Source organism: Hoplias malabaricus, chromosome 8 (genome assembly GCF_029633855.1).
Source record: "Hoplias malabaricus isolate fHopMal1 chromosome 8, fHopMal1.hap1, whole genome shotgun sequence".
Lineage (NCBI taxonomy): Eukaryota > Metazoa > Chordata > Actinopteri > Characiformes > Erythrinidae > Hoplias > Hoplias malabaricus.
The window spans coordinates 37,488,371-37,507,458 of record NC_089807.1 but is presented as its reverse complement, the minus strand read 5'-3'; the positions used below and the strand labels follow the sequence as shown (position 1 = coordinate 37,507,458).

The 19,088-nt window shown below is 40.3% G+C and overlaps 1 protein-coding gene across 3 annotated transcripts; it reads left to right on the top strand.

The window, feature by feature from the left end:
• The first annotated feature begins 1,294 nt into the window (after nucleotides 1-1,294).
• Nucleotides 1,295-15,342, top strand: tesk1a (testis associated actin remodelling kinase 1a). 3 transcript variants are annotated; one of them, XM_066679876.1, is made up of 11 exons: nucleotides 1,295-1,454; nucleotides 2,378-2,836; nucleotides 8,605-8,726; nucleotides 8,896-8,944; nucleotides 9,041-9,187; nucleotides 9,417-9,499; nucleotides 10,594-10,684; nucleotides 11,204-11,287; nucleotides 11,656-11,742; nucleotides 11,868-11,964; nucleotides 12,242-15,342. In XM_066679876.1, the coding sequence occupies exons 2-11, from the start codon at nucleotides 2,657-2,659 to the stop codon at nucleotides 13,318-13,320; spliced, it is 2,019 nt and encodes a 672-aa protein (XP_066535973.1). In that variant the 5' UTR covers nucleotides 1,295-1,454; nucleotides 2,378-2,656; the 3' UTR covers nucleotides 13,321-15,342. The 3 variants fall into 3 exon arrangements, with proteins under 3 accessions (XP_066535973.1, XP_066535972.1, XP_066535974.1); XM_066679875.1 differs by having other exon boundaries at nucleotides 2,375-2,836; XM_066679877.1 differs by having other exon boundaries at nucleotides 2,343-2,836.
• Nucleotides 15,343-19,088: the final 3,746 nt, after the last annotated feature.

Here is a 19,088-nt window from a genome sequence, read left to right as displayed (position 1 = left end):
AACTTTGCATAGCAAACACATGGATGAACCCTGGCTAGTGGTACATTTATTTCAGTATGGATTGAATAGCATATTTCAAAAATGAATTGTATACTCTACAATGCTTCCAAAGGTTTTTTTTTCCACGTGCCTTTAAAAATGATGCAAAACAAATGGATGCTGAACACGTGATTTCAGATTTGTGAAGAGTTGCTTTCAATTTCAGTTTCAGTTCCAGTCATGATGATGTCATGCAAAGGTTAGTGCATGCTTTGTTTCACTTTAAGGTGAAATATGTGGATTACATCACTCACAGGGACATCACTCTGACGTCTTTGGACTGAAAAAATGTGTGTGTGTGTGTGTGTGTGTATATATATTAGGGGTTTGGGGGGTGTACATCTCCTTGGAAAAATGTTGTAAAATCTGTTGCTTTATTGTGTAGGTACTTGTAAGACAGACATTAAATAAATGAATTATTAAACACTTATGAAGTAGCTGAAGAGATTGCTGTTAATATGAATGTAACACTTTATTACCTGAACCCATATGTAGGGTAGGGGTCATTGGCAAGGACTGACAGCAACAAGACAACAATAAACAAGAAGCCTAAAGACCCAAATAGAAGAGAAGAACTATTCATCTGACTGATATATACAAATGGATTGACTCTTGTCAAATGGAGGACACTTAATTATAATACAATAATAATATAATAGGATGAGGTTTATGCTTTCCCATTAAACGTTTAGCCGTTGATTCAACGTTGAAATAACGTAATGACTGCCGTCTAATCAACGTTCTCTTAAGATTTGATTTGATTTTTTTAAGTTGAAAAGACGTCCAAACACAGACATTGAAAAGACGACTATTAGACGTATTTTGGACGTCCATTGACGTTTAAAATATGTCCTTGACGGACAGACTACTTTTAGACCGATTTTGAACGTCCAGGGACGTTCCTTGTTTACTGGGTTAATGCTTCTACAATCTGGAACTCACTACCTTTGTTCTGCTTTGTTCACGAAGAGCGCTTTATAAGTATAATGTATTATAATTAATTATATTAATAAATAGCACCTTGTAACTATTTCATTTTAGAACCAGTCTGTACGCTCAGAGCCGGTATTGCTTTTGCGGTGACTCGGCTCATTTAGAGCTTAATGGGCCAATGGCTTTAATAACAGTGTGTGTGGACCCCCATTTAGTTTAGTGCGTAGGGAGCCATTGGCGGATTTGATACACACCCCCTTTTGCGAACCGCGTAAAAACTGGAAATGTGTCATACTGGTACAGCGCATGCGCGCAGAGAAGACCCGCCTCGGCTGCTCTCCAATGAGAGAGAGCGAGGCGTTTAACCGACACAAAACGACAAGCCCCGAGGATTGAGGAGAGCCGAAAGAGCGAACGGGGACGGAGGCTTCACCGTCGCCGGTCGAGACAGTTTTAAGCTGGTCCAGGGAGATACAGAGCCGGTAAGATGCGTTTATTTTTCGCCTTTTCCCAGTGATTAATTCAAAGGCACTTTACACCGCAGACCGGTGCACACTAATGAGTCTAATGGATGAAACACGGATGGACGCTGAAGGCATCAAGGCATCTCTCCGAGTCTGGGGTCAGATATACCGGTGTGCATTCTCAAACCTGATGCTGGAACCCTAAGAAAACTATTTACCCTACCCTAAGAAAGCTATTTGAAGCAGCTCATTACACCGGGGCTCTTGGTCTGTGCAGGCGACCATAAAACGAGCAAGAAATTAAAGCGAAATTGATGCATCTTCAATCAACGCCAGCATATATATATATATATATATATATATATATATATATATATATATATATATATAAATCATTCTGCACTACGCTTATTTTCCAACTTCTTCATCGAATATTCAGTTCCACCTTAAATAATGCTGCAGCACCCTGGCGCCCGGGGCACCGTTTAAGGTGGAACGGAAAATTCGATTCGATTGCTACTATAAAACAGTCGGCTGTTATGAGATCGAATATGGTTACCATTATAGTCAAACTGTATATTTATGTTTCAGCAGAACATTTGCAGAAACTTGATGAATCTGATGGTTTGATGCAGCCCAAGGGCGTAAACACTGGAGGGGTTTAACCCATCTTTTTTGGGGGCCCAAGGGCATCCATACGAAAGAAGTGATCAAGCTATTAAAGACCTTTTTAAAAAGCTTGCAAAATATAACTTGAGCACTTACCATAATTATTAGCCTAATTAACCTTATGGCAGTGTTATGATTGTATGATTATGGCTGTGATGCCCCTCACCCTCGTTTTCTGGAGTCTAAATCTATGAAAGCAGCTGATGTTGATGGTACAATGGTGCTTACAATCAATAGATAACTGCATTTGTTTTGTCTGTCTGTATCAGCAGGTGCAGAGGTCATTGGTGCAGTGTGGTGGGGAAGAAAACCATGTGAGGTGTCAACCCGTGGAATAAGCTTATTTTATTTATTTGTTTATTTTACCTCTGCCTCCCCATCACCAGATTCCTTCCATTGGTGGTTTGCAGCTTTGGGATGCAAATGCTCCTCATGTTTGCTGACCTTATCATCCTCCACCTTGTGAGGTTGTTGGTTGTCTATGAGACGCCTACAATGGTGTCACAATCAAGCAAGATTTGGTTTTGACTGACGCTCCACACTCATTTGTCATGGACCAAGAGGAGCCCGGTCAGGAGGTGTGGGAGCCACCCCCACATGGCCTCCATGGACCCAACCGGGTCAGGCCTTCATCGTACCGGGCCCTGAGGAGCGCCGTGTCCAGCCTAGCCCGCATCGATGATTTCTTCTGTGAGAAGATTGGCTCCGGTTTCTTCTCGGAAGTTTTTAAGGTAAAAAACACCCTTTCAGCCACACGTTCTTCTAGTGCTGGTTTTATAAATTGAGATGGGTGATATGACCATGTGTATTGTCAGCACCTAAAGACCTGCTGCCTGTTTTTCTGAAAAGGCAGCATAACTAGTCCTATTTAATTTTGCTTAGTGTGACACATTATGTGCAATGTGAATTAAAAGTAGTATGACCTAAATTTTCCATGCCATGTTACTCTACTACTGCAATGTGCCTTTGTATATTAAGATAATTTTCTATAGTAAATTTCAAATGATGAATTAGCAAAAGACCTAAATAATGGTTTACCCTATAGATAATGGTTCTTCATTTCCAGCAGAGGGCTGGTGCCCAGTGAATTTGGGTGACTTCCATGCTCAGGCAAACCTGATTTAACTCATTTGCTAATTGGCAGGGTTAGAAGATATGTGCTAGTCTGGGGATTACCAAATTATGCTGAACACCAGCCCACCAAAAGCAAGAGTGAAGAACCTTCTTATATAGCTGTAGATTAATTAAAAACACCTGCACTTCAATGAGTATATGGGTAAAGTAGGATTATGGCAATAATTGAATAGTTTTATAGCTATTAAATTCTCTGTAGCGTCCTTTGGGACTGTACATGTGCTTTCACTGTTGGTGTATGCCATGCGGTTAAAGAAATGCTCACTTGTGCGTTTGTGCGCATGTATCATTATAGACATCAGTGTTGGTGCTTGCTTGACAAGACAGGTCATCCCACCTATCAAGCTAATCAGATTACATCCCAGGCCTAAGCAGACAGACCTGTCAACGGCACTTGTGTGTGTGTGTGTGTGTGTGTGTATAGTGTCTTTGTGTAAACACGTGTTTTGCTCACTCCATGGCCAGTGTTTAAGATACATTGCTATGAATTAAGGTGCTTTCAATGCATTGTGTATTTAAAATAATTGTAGGCAATGATCTTAATCCTGGGAGAAGTACTGTGGGCTTGTAGAATTTGTTTACTAATAAATTTGAGTAATTTGGGAAGTCCCAGAGAGTTTCAAGCCCTAAGATTTCTCAGAAGCAGCACTTATCAAGGAATGGACTGTGAAGAAAAACCCCAGGGGGGGAAATGTTTTCAGTGACACTGCAACCTGTTTATAAAAGTATGTGTTTTCTTATCTACAAATCAGATGAAATTGATTAAGACATTGGTTAAAACATTTATTTTGTTGGTGAACAAAGTTATTTTACCTGTCACTCAGGTTACGATGAGCACAATTAATGGAGAAGTTTTATTTACTCAATTTAACACATGGATATTTATCATATTCTTTTCCATCTCCTCCCTTTAGCTATAGCTTCCTTTCTTTAGTTCATTCATATCAGTAATAATTAACATGCACCAAGGCACACCTTTGTGGACTTCGTTATGTTCCTGTACAGTGTGTTATAGGAACCTTGAGCACTCAGTCTTTCCGTTGTGCTCTTTCATTTTCTTTGTTGAAAGGGTCATATTTAATGACGGGCAAACACTGAATGACGTTTACCTTGTTTGCTCTTGATATGAGGCTTGTTGCGTCACAGCAGTCAAATGAATCAAATGAAAAAGTCTTGAACTTTGTGGGATAGAGAACTGTGAAATTCATGTTGGGTAACAAACTGGAAAGCACTGCACTTGAAATGGAAATACATGTGGTTAACTCCAACTGTAATTCACATCTTGTTTTATGATGAGTGATGGTTTTTTCGTCATTAATGTTATGCAGTGTTTTATTTTAAAAAAAAAACGAGACTGTATTTATCATTTGAGATCGTCACTGACCAGCTTAACATGGAATGAATTGGAAAAATGATTTACAAAAAAGCAGTTAGAAACATGCAGGTAATGTTAATGTTGCGATATTCGAATGATTTAACAATTAAATTTGAAGAACAATTAGAACCAGATTCTCACAGGAAAAATGACTAATTTATCTCTGGGGTGGTACCTGCAAAGTGTTTCTTAGTTGAAACTCAAAAAAATGAAAGAAAAATAGAAGAGGAGATAAGCAGGTTAAACTTGGGTGATTTCCATAACATCTTGTGAAGTGTAAATGGTATGAATTTGATATTGGCTGACTCCTAAAACGATTAACAGAAGCGTGTGCAAATTAGTAAGAGTTGATTCCAGATTTAAAGGTCAAGTTTTTCTTAAGCCCTAACAATTTTTGTGTATTGTTATAGCCTATTGAAAATCTAATTTGAATTGAATTAACAGTAGCAAATTGGAAAGTTGGGGGACTTTTCAGAGAGAGGGATTTCCCCCTGACACCCTACCAAAATATAGAGTACTTGAAAAACGAGAGCAAAGAGAATCTAAGCATGCCTAGTTTACCAGGAGTGCCCTTAGCCATATAGCCATTGTCACAGAGGTTTTTCTGGCATTTCAACAGGAAATGCCCAAAATACATACCCTTGTCATTGGAAGGTCTGGAGGAGCTTTGGTGCTTCATATCAATGCCTCAGTTTATTTTGAGTAACACCTCGCTCTGGTGTTCTGGCTTTAATAATCCCGAGATTTTGTCAGGTTTTGTTTAAAGTTAAACAAAAAGCTGTGCAGCTGTGATTTACTCAAAGTTAGTAATGGTAAGATGTGACCATGTATTCGTGTTGTTATAGAGACAGACAAGATTTCTGCTTGTTAAATATATAGTAGAAAACAAAAGGCCGTGTCACAGAAACATTCTCTAAACATAAAGAGGAGACTATAATGAACATTACCTCAATAACGTTCAACATTTATGTTCGAGGCTCCAGCAAAACACTGAGCTGATCACCGCGGTGAATGGTGGACCTGCAGCGTTGAAGCGGCGAGTGTGTCCCAATTCAGCTCTCAACTCTGACCTCTTAATCATTGACACATTTTTTAGGTCCCAAAAAGAGTACTTGTCCAGGAAACAGAGGACCTCTGGTCACCGCAGAACAGTTCCAGATATAATTTATGAAGTGGAATGTGAAATATGGCAGAACTAACAGTTCCTACTCACACGTGTTTCAACATTAGGTGTCAGTCAGTAAGCGCATATGCCTCTTCTAGGCCTGTTCAGCAATAACTCAAGTTCATTAATTACAGCAGGGTCAGTTAGACCATGTAAACTGCTAAGAAGCTAGCAATTTAATTTATTTTTGACTCTTGTTAATAACATTCCCTCCTAGGCAATAGTGATTAAAATAATAATCATGGCTTTTCTTCTCCATTATTACCAATCAATTTGGAAACAAATATTTAATCTCACTCTAGATCTCTTCAGGTTGAATTCTAATTGGGGCTTTTGTATGTGACATTTTGCATTTGACCCTGGAAATTATGATGATATTGAGGATGATTTTGCATTTGACATTCACCTCATGAAATGTCTCATCTTTCAATGGGATCAATTGTTCTCTGCCATCATATATTTATGCTGTTTTAATAGGAACACTGCCAGAGCCGAATATCATTTGCCTGCACAGATGGTACTCAGTGGGAATTAGGTCAAAATCAGAATTGATTGTTTTTAAGTGCAGTTCTAGTAAAGGAACCAAATCATAGCAGAAATGAAATGGGTACTTTATTTATTTGCAGCCTGTTCTTAAGAATTTTATCCAGAATGTCTTCTTTCAATAGGCTATATTCAGTAAAGCTGAAAAAGCCATAGCCTGTGTAATGGCTACTAAATGATTCATTTACTTAGATTATGCTTAGCATGATATTTTGTTTTGAATGTTCAATAATGCAGGAAAAAAGCTATAGTAAGAATTTGAGTATGCAAAGATGGTAAAATTGCAGTGAATAAAGCAGTTTAAGCATTTTTTGAAAGACGGGTACTGTGATTAAGAGACACAGGTCAAAATGATTACTGTTACGTCTGTGGTAAATGTACACACTTGTATAAATAATAGGAAAACTTTTCATGTATCTTGAAAGTGGGAGAAACATATAAACTTGGACTGCTGCAACTGCTTTGTAGTAGTTGTTTGAGAATACACTTAGCTGGTGGATTGCTGAAGGCAGGTTGATGGTTAACACCCTTGAATATTTTTTTAATATAAATGTAGCTAACAATGTGCTGTATTGGAGAAAATTTACAGTGAAAATGACTCCACAGATGAGGCCTACAGCAAGTTAAAACCTAAAGTTTGCAAGGTCTCACAACAGTGTGGCTTCTTAGAAATCTAGGATTGCTATGTTTGTTAAAATTTTGTTAAAAAAAACCAAGTAGCCATTATGCTAATGCTAGCTTAATTATATATTATTATGGATGAGTGGCTAGGCTAGGAGTGAGCATTGGTGGACACCACATGGACTTCTAGTGGTTGTATGGTGTATTTGCAGAACAAAAGACACATCTGGTGGTGTCAGTCCTGAGGGAAGTAAATCTAGGTTTCAAAATACCATATTACAAAAGACATAAACTCTAATTTTAATCTGGAATGCCCCTTTTAAAAGAAACAGTCTGCTTCCTATTGCTACAACTGCTTTGTCTGTATGTGCTGAGAGGTTTGTTAAGTGACCAGCAGGTCTGTGTGGGAGTGTCTGTGGTCAGCGTATGTGATGTCATTGTGACGATGCCCTGGATTCCAGCAGGTCATGTGGGATGTTGGGAAATCCAGAAAGCCTATTAGTGTTGAGCAGCCACTAATACCCCCAAACCGTACTGACTGTGCAAATGGTCCTTTACTCTCACTATCTTGTTTGTTGTGCAAATCTTTTCTCTGCTTGTTATAATAACTTATTCATACACTTCTTTTTGCACATCATTAACCCAAACCTTGAAACCCACAGAGCATTATTATATATATATATTTATTTTCGAGAGCTTTTCTTGTTCAAATATCTGCCACAGTCCCTCTTTGCTGCACGCTGTTTCACCTTTCCTTTCTTCTTTTTGCCTCTGTACATGCCTCTTCTTCCTCCCTTCTCCTCTTTTTTTTTTTTTTTTTTGTGCTGCCATTCTTCATCATCTTCAGTCCCCATGCTTACACAGCCTAAAGCAGTTTAATGCATATTTTTACCAGTGCTCTAGCCAGCATAATACTTGGCAGAAGGATCTTTAGCAGACAGATCTGATTATAGATGTATAGCTGAGTGGAGATCATGCACACATGGGGCCATGACCTATCAGCATATTGCTGTGCTGCAGTGCCAGCTATGAAGATTATGGAGGCCGGGCAAAGCAGAACTATACCTGTAATCAGGATCAGTTTTGTCAAGTGTGCACAGTTGGGGCAAACTGACATCCCAGTACAGCGTATCAGAGTGTGGCCTTCTCTATCTGGCAGCCTATGCATTATTCACTAACAAATGGGAAATGTTAATTGTTCCTTGCCATACACTGATTCACATGGGGTGCATGTGTGTGTGTAATGACCAGTTCACTTCCCACTCTAGAATGGTCACTAGGCAAGCATTGTAACACTACATTCACCAACCATACATTACAGAGCAGTGTTTGCTAAATGCTGACAATATATACACTGAATTATTTTTGGGTGTTTTTAAACCAAATTTATTTTATTTTACACTGAGCCGTCATATAAGGTTTTACAGGGTTTGTAAAACAGTAAAGGACCCAACACTCAATTTTCATTTATTCATTTTCTTAGCTACCTGATTCTGATCAGGGTTGGAGTGAGTCCATTGTCAACCAGAATCATTGAGTGTAAGGCAGGAACTTATCCTGGACGGGCTACTCACCTATCACAAAGCATCACATATTCACGCAGTATATACTCAGCCATGCTTCCTATTTTTTTTAAAGGCCTTGGTCTCTGTATCTCACAGGTCCAGCACCGGATCACTGGGCAGGTAATGGCTCTGAAGATGAACACTCTGGCTAGCAACAAAGCCAACATGCTGAGAGAGGTACAGCTAATGAACCGCCTCTGCCACCCCAACATCCTGAGGTATACCACATGTTTCTACAACTGTTGTCATCATAAAAAAACCCTACTGTGGTTATTTAGAGTGGTGTGAGACTTGACCTGAGTGTTTGACTATTTGTGCAGGTGTTTTAGAATTTCAATAGATGGATGACCAGCAAAAATATGCTCTTTCTGTCTTGTTCTCCTTCAGGTTTTTGGGGGTGTGTGTCCATGAGGGCCAGCTTCATGCTCTAACTGAGGTGAGACACTGTCTCCATAGTAACAGAAAGCAGACTGAAGACAGCATATAAAGTTGTTCTGAGCTGTAATGCACTGTCTGGTTCTCATGGTTACAGTACATTAACGGGGGTAATCTGGAGCAGCTGCTGGACAGTGACATGTACTTGTCATGGGTCGTGAGGATGGGCCTATCGCTGGACATTGCACGGGGACTACAGTACCTTCATAGTAAAGGAATCTTCCACCGAGACCTCACCTCCAAGGTACACACACATTTATTACAAGCAGCTGGTGTGCTTCAAAGATAAACAAAATAAACAGATTAAAATATGTAATTTTGTCATACTGCTTAAGTATAAAGCCATGATCCATTTGAATTCCCCAGTAGGTAAATAAATAGTAAGATTAAACTGGATATCTGCATATTCAACAAATCATGTATATCCCTAGTTTTTACATTGTGACTGGAAATTCTTCATCTTATTTTTACAGAACTGTCTTGTGCGATGTGAGAATGGCATTTTCACAGCTGTCGTTGGAGACTTTGGGCTGGCAGAGAAAATCCCAGATTGCAGGTTAGTGCCTTTTCTAATTTTTACACATTTTCATGAAGTACTGCACACTTCAGAACTTTAAAATTACATTTGAAAAGAACTTGGAAGCATGTTGCCTTCATTTGAATATTTTCACATTAAAGTATTTTTGTCTAATGTGGTTTGAAGTGGATGATTAGGGTTAAGAATACACAAATGTGAAGATTTCAGTACAACTACTGAATAGGGTGACCTCTTTTACCCGGACATGTCCTCTTTTTTTTTTAGACTTAAAAAACTGTCCGGGCGGAATTTCACAAACATCCGGGATTTTGTTTTTCTAGAGCTTACATAGAACTTCGAGAAGCGTTTCGTTCACAAACTAGTCCTGCCCTCCCCTACTCTGATTGGTTCGCTTGAGTGAGAAGGGGGTGTGGTGAAGTAGCCTAAAATCTTCTGATTGGACGGTCTGACTGTAGAGCTACCGTTATTGGTTGATAACCTTCTCTGTAAACATTTAATTGGTCAGTCTGCACGTCAGTAGTCCTTGTTTACATCAGGCAAAGCTCATTTACCTACCCCCATCTCAAGCAGCTATGCCGAAACGTAAATGTAAGTTCTCAGATGAATAAAAAAAGAAATTCCCATGTTTTGTGTAGCAAATAAAGGTGTAAAGGACCTAAAAGCACACACAGGTTCAGCTAAGCATACATCGGCAGCGAGGGGCGAGAGCTCATCACACCCCCCCCCCTCCCCCAAACGTGTCCTCTTTTTCACGATCTCAGATCTGAGTGCACCTAATTGGAATATTGGCCAACATGCAGGTTTTTAAAATAAATGAGTGTTCTTGAAATGCCTGTGTGATTAACTTTCTCCTTGATTTTGTTTACTGTGATGGGATAGCATGTAATTCATAATTCAAATGTGAATTTACTGGTATAACCTAAAACTTAACGTAATCAATATTTGTCACTGGTTAGGTGAATTAGAGACAAATCGCTGGGGTTATTTGTGTTCTGCACAATTTTTGCAGTGTTAACATCATTGTATGTTTATTACAGTGTGTTCAATACAAGCTGCAGGCCTTGTGCCGTTGTTAATGACGAAGGTAATGGTTATGTCATGCCGTTTTACAGTGATGGTGCAGAGAAACAACCTTTGGCTGTGGTGGGCTCCCCCTATTGGATGGCTCCAGAAGTACTGAGAGGAGAGTTTTACAATGAGAAGGTATGTGTCACCTTTTACAAGCAGTTTATAGCAGTCGCACAACTGTTGCGGTTGCAGTTTTGGAGTTTTGCTGCTAATGCATTCAACAAATAATGAAAATGTGCACTCTGCCTGTTACTTTGCCAAGATAATCCCATCCTGGCCTCAAATGGCATTGATTTGTTAAGCAATCTCAAATTGACTCATTTATGTTGTTGCTGATTGATGGGGTGAAAGCTTTCCTCTGCTCTGTAGCTGCATTAGTCTAATAGCTTCAGTGCAAAGCAGTGAAGAGGAGAGAATCGTGTCGCTACTCTATATCCTTTAGGCATTTTTATTTAAAGTATCCTTACATTGTTTATGTTGATGACAATTGCCTGACAGACATCAAAATCTAGACTTCTTGTTACTCCATGTGTATTACTCAGGTTTTTCAAATGTAATAACCACAAAAAGAAAAAACCTGGTTGTCTGGGTTTGCGGCATTTGAATTAGTACATGCACTAAACATACTCCTGAAATATTTCTTTTGCCCAACAGGTAGATGTATTTGCATATGGCATCATTCTGTGTGAGATCATTGCTCGAATCGAGGCTGACCCAGACGTACTCCCCCGAAAAGAGGTAATGATTTAGTCTGCCTTGCACTACTCAAACCCACTTTCCCAAACCCCTGCGCATATATATGTTGTGTAACGCAATATGCATTTTTCATATGTTTTTACTGCAAGTATCTATGAAGAAAGATCTCCTAGTAACTGCAGCAGGAGTGTTGAATTTTTCATGACTTTCTGCTGTGTAAAGCATGCAGATGAAACTCTAGAAGAAACAGGGTCCCCTGTTGATGCCAATTAGTACAACACACCCAAGTGCATTTTTGTCCCATTGTTTGCTCTGTGTCATTTTGAAATGTTGTTGCTTTCAAAGTGCGAGAGTTTTGTAAATAATGTGTGATGATAGAACCTGTGATGCAAATGATTGTTTCTGTGTAGGATTTTGGACTGGATGTGCAGGCCTTTGAGCAGATGGTTGGGGATTGTCCACCAACTTTCCTTAGCCTGGCTGTTAACTGTTGCAATGTAAGAGAGAGAGACACACACACATCTCCTCCATCCACACTGTATTCTTTCTGAAAATAGACTTTGCCTGTGGATGTTTGTTTTCAAATATGGTTTTTTTTTTTTTTTTTTTCAACCATTTGTAGATGTGTGCAGAGAGTCGTCCTTCGTTCTCAGACATTGTTCTTAGCTTGGAAAGGATGGAAAGAGAGAAGGAAAAGACTGAGCCACCAGTTATCCTTGGTAAGTGGCCTTTACTCACTTTGATGTGAATAAGGCATGAAGATGGCTACCACTAGTGTTGTGTTTCTGTGTGGGGTTTTTTTTCTCTTCTTCAAAGTAATGTTGTTGTGTACTTTTTGGAGAACTGAGGAACCAAACTTTGGTTTTTGCTGATTGATGAAATCTGAAGTGGTGTCCTGCACATTTGATCTATGAATTTGCATGGAGAAATATATTGCTGTAAAACATTGTAGCTGCACGCTGTTAATTCCTAACTTTTGTCTTCTTATATCCTCAGAACCTGTTGCCATTGATGAGAGCCCATACAGGAGGAGGAGTTCACCATGTCCTGTTGGTGACCAGCGTTTGTCGCGGAGTCAATCAGACATGCTTCCACCAGCCTCCTCTCCATGCTTGGGCACACCGGCACGTGTCAACCCTTTCTCCCTCCGCCATGACCTAAACGGAGGGCGCATCAAACTGTTCGACACACCGAGCAAATCTGTCATCTCCCTTACCTTCACTCTACCCCCACCTCCTGACCCATGCGCCTCTCCCCCTTTGGGGGGAATCTCTCCACCGCGTAGGTGCCAGTCTCTGCCTTGTACTCCTGAACTAGGACGTCCTTTGTCAATGTTCCGAGAGCCTGAGACTCAGACTGTGGACAAGGAACAAGAGACAGGGCAAGTGCTGGTCAATAGAGGGAGAGAGGAGCACCGGAAAGGCCTAGACAGTTACAGTGACGTTGGCGAGGACTCTGGCTTTGCCTTGGATCTAGAGATGGTGTCCCTGGAGCGAGTGAAAGAGGAGGACGAAGGTCAGGGAGAGGCAGAGGGACTGTTTCGCTCTGAACCTATGGACTGCAGTAGCTCACCTGATGCAGCAGAAGGTGCCCTCAGCACATCAAGAAAGCCCCTCTTCGTTAGCAGCTCCTCTTCATCCTTCTCTTCGTCCTGTCGGCAGCCAAATGGCTGGCCACGGCCAGTTTCAAATGGTCCTCCATCTCTACCTCCCTTGCCTCGTCTGGACAACAACAACAGCTGTTTGCTGGGGGCAATCAGGACACCGCAGTGGGCTCGGCTCAACGGTTACCGTGGACGTCGGGTTCAAGAGCCCTTAGTGCCCCCTGCAGAGCAGGATGAGGTAATATCCTGTCCAAGCTGCTGTCTGGTGGGCTTTAGTTTTCCTACCGTGTGCCTGCGCGGAGCTTCAACTACTCGACCTCTGCCTCGTGCATACAGGAACCTTAATGGAGGGGAGGCTGCAGCAGCTGCTGCTACAGCTACCAAGGGACTGCTCTGCAGAGGAGCAAATGGCCTGGTTCCTCCCACAGCGCCGTGTGAGCCAGGGCTGCCACTTCCAGAGGCACAGACATAGAGTAAGCACCCACTGGCTGAATGGTGATGCAACGTGCTGCACACCTCTTAGCCCTGGCACTGAGGCGGTGCTAAACAGTGCTATGGCAACATTGTTAGTTACTGTGATGTGGTGGGGGAAAAAGCAGTAGGAGTTGCCTTTGTGTGTGCATAAATGTGCTGGTGAAATGAATGGAGGGCTATGTGCAGTTGGAAAAATCTTTGTCGCTGCACTGTGATGCTTTGGTTTACATCGAAAAAAAAACATACTATTTGAATTTAAAGAAAGGTGCTCTTTGGCTACAGACCATCTTCAGAAGCCACTGTGCTACAGAAACTAGAGCTGGATGAGGATGGCAGGAAAGAAGTTTAAGCTTTTATTTACTTTGAGAATCACAACTCTTAAACTCAGAGTTGTTCACTTTGAGTCTGGACTGAACGATTTGGGGAAAGTATCCAAATGCAATTTTTCAGAGTAATATTGCATCTACACATTCCTTTCGGTTATATGCGATTATTTCTATTAATGAAGCTCCACATTTGGGCTTTTATTACCAGCTGTGTTGTAAGGTTAAAATTTCCCCTTTAAGGAAAAAAAAAGCTTAAAAATGTAGCACAAAATTCAAATTGCAGCTCAAGAGATACATGATTTGCACTTTTTTTTAAAATTGCAATTTTGATATGACAACTGTTAATCGTTCAGCCCTACTTTGTGTGTGTGTGTGTGTGTGTGAAAGACTGAGTGTGAGTGAGAGAATGTATGTGTTTTGAAGTAATGTGTGCAATAAGCCAGTGTTGATGAACTACTTTGTACATAGATCCCTTTTTTAAAATGAAATGAGGAATGCACCAATTTGAGTATGAATGGAAAAAATAGTTTTGCTTATGTTGTAAAGTGTGTCAGTTTTCCCTCTAGTGGCAGAGAGGATCCTTGCTGGCCAGGTTATTGCTGCTTAAGTTTAAAGTACTGTTTTGTATGTGTATTAAATCAAGACAAGTGTAAAACTACCAGATCACACAGGACAGGCATATCTTCAGATTGAGGAATTATCGTTACAGAACTATTCTTTTTTAGATGGGATGTGATTAACCTACTTGGAAACTTTGGATGCAAATTTCATCATTAGATCGGTGCCAATTATGTGGCATTTTCCTCCATTCTGCACTAAAATAGAAATCTACTGAAGTTTTAGACGTATGGTCTTCAGGCTTAAAAAAAAAAACATCTGTCTAGTGTCCTTTGTATTCTGGTCCACTTCTCTAATGTAACAGCATGATTTTTGTTTTTAAACTTGATCAAACCCCTTAAGTCCATCCAAAGAATTCTTTCAAGCCTGTATAAGAACACCTTCCCACAGCAAGCCCACGATGCGAGTGCTGAATGCCTCTGCATGCAGAGAAATGTGCTAAAGGCTGATGTGTACATATCAATGCATGACCAACACTAGCCACCTCTCACTGCATCCTCAGTATGGTACTTTATCTGCAGACTGCCATGTTTAGCCAGTGTGTCTGAAGAGGTTCCTTTTCTGATGTGGTATTGTAGAGTGCTTTGTTGGAAGTTAGATATGGATGTGGTAGGAAGAAGCTCTTCAAAAGCCTGTTGGTAAATCTAATAAGCTATCTTTTATGAAATAGAACAGACAATGTATTTAATTTCAAGGTGAAAATGCAAATAGCTTGTGCTGGTCACTTGAGTAGGATTTGACTTCAACAAATTTTTTTATCTTAAAAAATGTGTTCACATTTTAGATAAACTGTTGTTGAAAGGTTTATTAATATTGTATGGGTATTATTCTGAAGCAATGGGAAATGATGTAAGGATATTTGTAGGATCCAGCTCTTGAGCGCTAGATATGGAACTTTTTAATTGACACGATGGATGTAAAGATGGAAATTTGATTTTACTGTGTACAAGGTTCGTTTTTTAATTTTTCCCCTTAAAAGCACTTATCACAATGAACGTTATCAATATTGGGGGAAAATCAGCTTTAATAAATGTCAATGATTCATGTTATTTATGAAACTGTCTTAAATATTAAAAAAAGACTGAATGTAACAGTTTGTTTTGATTTTATCATACCATCATACACACACAAAATATCACTGTCAGAAAAAACATGTATATCCACAATAAAAAAATATGGAGGGCAGGACTAAATGCAGAAATGGACCACAAAATTTTGTTCATAATATATAACACCGGCATCAGTGTTTTTCTTGTTCATTTTATTTAAAAATAAATACTAGATGATCTACCACCAAAGACCAAGAACAATTTGTTGATTTTTAAGAATTACTTTTCTATTCAATTAACACAAAGTTTAATGGTGCTGTGCACAGATATGTTTTGTAAACGGCACAACATGACTCCCCAACACAGACACACACTCATGCAAAATAAGAGTCCTCCTCTCTCTGTGAGTTATAATACATGTGTAAATGTTGCAGAGATCCAAGCCGTCCTGCTGAGCTTGTGAACTAACCAACGCCAAGCCCAGGCTCTGGCCAGAATGCATGGTGTTGAGCCAAACACAGCCCCAGAAACACACAAATGGAGCATATTCCTGTCTTATTTCCTATTATTCTTCACACTGAAGAACCTACTGTTCTTTGGTTCCAGCTGTGAGCAAATTTTTCTCATTTCACAAACCAGTTTGTTGGTGGAAACACATCAAACTGTTCCAAATTTAGTTCACAAACTGGAATTTGAAACATGGCTAAACTAACAGAGGGTGCAGTAGTGCCACCTTAAGTCTCTCTGTGAAATATGGCTGAACTAACAGTTCCTACTCAGCATTAGGAGTCAGTCAGGAAGCAAAAATGTCTTCTCTAAGCCGCCCAGTAGGCAGTCTGGCAAAAAGCATTTAAATTAATTGCAAATGTGTTGCTGCCATCTTGTGGTGAGACATGAAAACAGTACATTGACCAAATCAATAAAACAAAGCTTTTATTTAAAAAAAAAAATATATATATATATATATATATATTATTTATAAATTCATATTTGCTTTTAAAAAATATTTTTTTTTGCATTAAATGTAATGTTTTTGATGAAACCGGTGTGGTTTCAGCAGGACAATATGAAACTAATAGATGTGGTGTGATGAACAGAGTGCTGCTGAGATATCCATATACTCTCAGTGAATGTATTTGTAAACTGGATACAGGGTACTTGTTTATATACTGAACTCTTACTGTTGTAGCTCAGACTCCTCAAATATGTATGCTGTGTTGCCGTTTAAATGCCTCAGTTTATCTATTTTCAGAAAGAGTTCCTGAACCTGACTTGGATCATCGGTTGTGTTTTTGAACATATGATATCGGCCTCTGTACTTCATGAGAAGATGCTTCAGTTGAGCATCAGCTTCTTCCATAAACCTTTCTTCAGGCAACATTAACTGGTCTCCATGGGTGAAGAGGATTATGGTTAAGTCTCTGCTTCTGACCCCAAAAATCTGTTCCATTTTTTCCACCACTTGCTCCCTGTCCTGAATGGATGTCCCCAGCTTCACAACCAGCAGAAACACATGAATCACTGGAGCACACCAGTCCACGTCAATGAGCAGCTCTTCTGTGCTAACCTCTGGAGAGTCTAGCCCAGGGGTGTCCACTACATGGATCCTTCGGTCACAAAACTGACCATAAAACCAGTCACAGCGTCTGGACACAGCCCGAAAGCTACAATGGGTGAACTTCTCCTCTCCCAAAATAATATTTCCTGAGGTGCTTTTCCCACAGCCAGCTTTTCCCACCAGAATAATCCTCAAACATTTACCACCTGTAAGATAAATCAGTAAAAGTTACATGCAAAGATATTAAAAGAGAAGAGAAAATAGAGTAACAAATGTGTAATACCTGGAAGACCAGCAAAACAGGCTTCACACTTGCTAAAAATCCACAGTTCAGTTTCTGTCCAACCGTCTACTGTGAGATGGTCCAAAACTGAAAGGATGTGTAGCTTACATACTGTTACCTCCTGTGTTTATACGCCACCTGGCACAATATTCTACAAACAATGTCTATTTATTCACCTCCTCTGATCATAGGTGGAACTTTCTGAGTGCTGTAGTGACACTGAAGTGGTGCTGGTGTGTTGGTGTGCCTTGTGGTGGTCTGTAATTGGCTGTAATTGTAGAACTAGTGTGAATCGATATGGTAAGTGGAGTTGATAAAATGTATAATGAATAGAATATTAGTGTGTGAACTTGTTTACAGTGTGTTTAGTGTGTGATAGGCACAGTATAATGGAAGACGATGAAAAACATCCTGAGCAAGCGAAGCACTGTGGTGCTTTTGTTAAATGCGATTGAGTGAGTTACAAGCACTATAAGGAGTCAAGACTCTACTAACCATCTACAGAGTAAAATTTTCCCCTGTTCAGGTCCCTCATCTGGTCAAGTTTCTGAAAGAGTTCAACCACCTGAATGTGGTCATCAGATTCATTGTTGAAAACGTGGTATCTGTTTCCATGTGTTTTAACTATCTGCTGAAGTGGAGTTCCTGCTTTAGCGATGAAGTCTTCTATGCTGCCCCTCAGGCTGTCTCCATGGGTGAAGAGGACCAGTGTGATATCTCTTGTAGCTTCTCCAAATACCTTCCCCAGCTTTTCCACTGCTTCCTGCTGCTCTTTGGTGAACCTCCCAAGTTGTATGACCAGCAGAAAGACATGAACCACCGGAGCCCACAAATCCACGTCTCTGAGCAGTTCGTCTGTTTTGAGCTCAGGCAGGTCCAGTCCTGGAGTGTCCACCACATGAACTCTCCGTCCACAGACGGGACCATAACATCCAGTACAGAACTTGGTCACAGCCGAGAAACCGAAGGATGAAGTGAAGTGCTGTTGCCCCAGGATGGTGTTTCCTGAAGCACTTTTCCCACAGCCTACTTTTCCAACCAATACTATTCCGAACCGGTGTTGATAACCTGCAGGACAAGAACAATGCAGTTTGTGGAGTGATCCAGTGATGCTCAGATCCTTTCCCTAAAATCGTATATTTTCTCTGCTCCAAGTCTGTAATCCATCTGTGGCTCTGTATACTTCCTTAGCCCCCTTTCATCTTGCTCTTCAATGGTCAGGACTCCACAAGTCAACCACAGAGCAGGTATAATTAAACTGCTGGATCATTCTCAGCATTGCAGTGACACTGACGTGGTAGTGGTGTGTTAATGTGTGTTGTGCTGGTATTTATGAATTGGACACAGCGCACCAAACACAGCCCCAGAAACACACACAAACGGAGCGAGTTCCTGTCTAATTTCCAGCTCCACTGGACGATAACATTGTGTGTGAGGCTTTGAGCTCTTTCTTGGGTTACTGAACCTCAACATGCCCCCAGAGGAAGCCACAGTTTGCGCTGAAGAACCTACTGTTCTTTGCTTCCATCTGGGAACTAATTTTTCTGGTTTGAGAACCAGTTTATGTCGGTGGAAAGCGACGAATGGTTCAAAATTTAGTTCACAAACCAGAATGTGAAATATGGCTGAACTAACAACAGAGGTGTAGTAGCGCCACTATGTAAAACACGGCTGAACTAACAGCGGAAGGTGAAGTAACGTTCCTACTCACACATGCAACATTAGAAATCAGTTAGTCAGTGAGTAAGAGAAAATGCCTCTTCTAGGCAGGTAGCAGGTCCAGCAAAAACTAAGATGGACTACTTACCAGCAATGTTACCAGCCTCTGCCATGGTTTTAAAGATGACCAAGAACACATCTTCAATTTCAGGTGCTTACTATCAGCACATACTAGTGACAGCAGAGCCTTTTTATTATTTTTTTATTTCTTCT

Bases quoted from the DNA above. Each gene is read 5' to 3' on its own strand.
- tesk1a (XM_066679876.1), top strand. From the start codon at position 2,657: ATGGACCAAGAGGAGCCCGGTCAGGAGGTGTGGGAGCCACCCCCACAT. The intron at 8,727-8,895 runs GTATACCACATG...GTTCTCCTTCAG, and splicing joins TGCCACCCCAACATCCTGAG to GTTTTTGGGGGTGTGTGTCC. The intron at 9,188-9,416 runs GTACACACACAT...TTATTTTTACAG, and splicing joins ACCGAGACCTCACCTCCAAG to AACTGTCTTGTGCGATGTGA.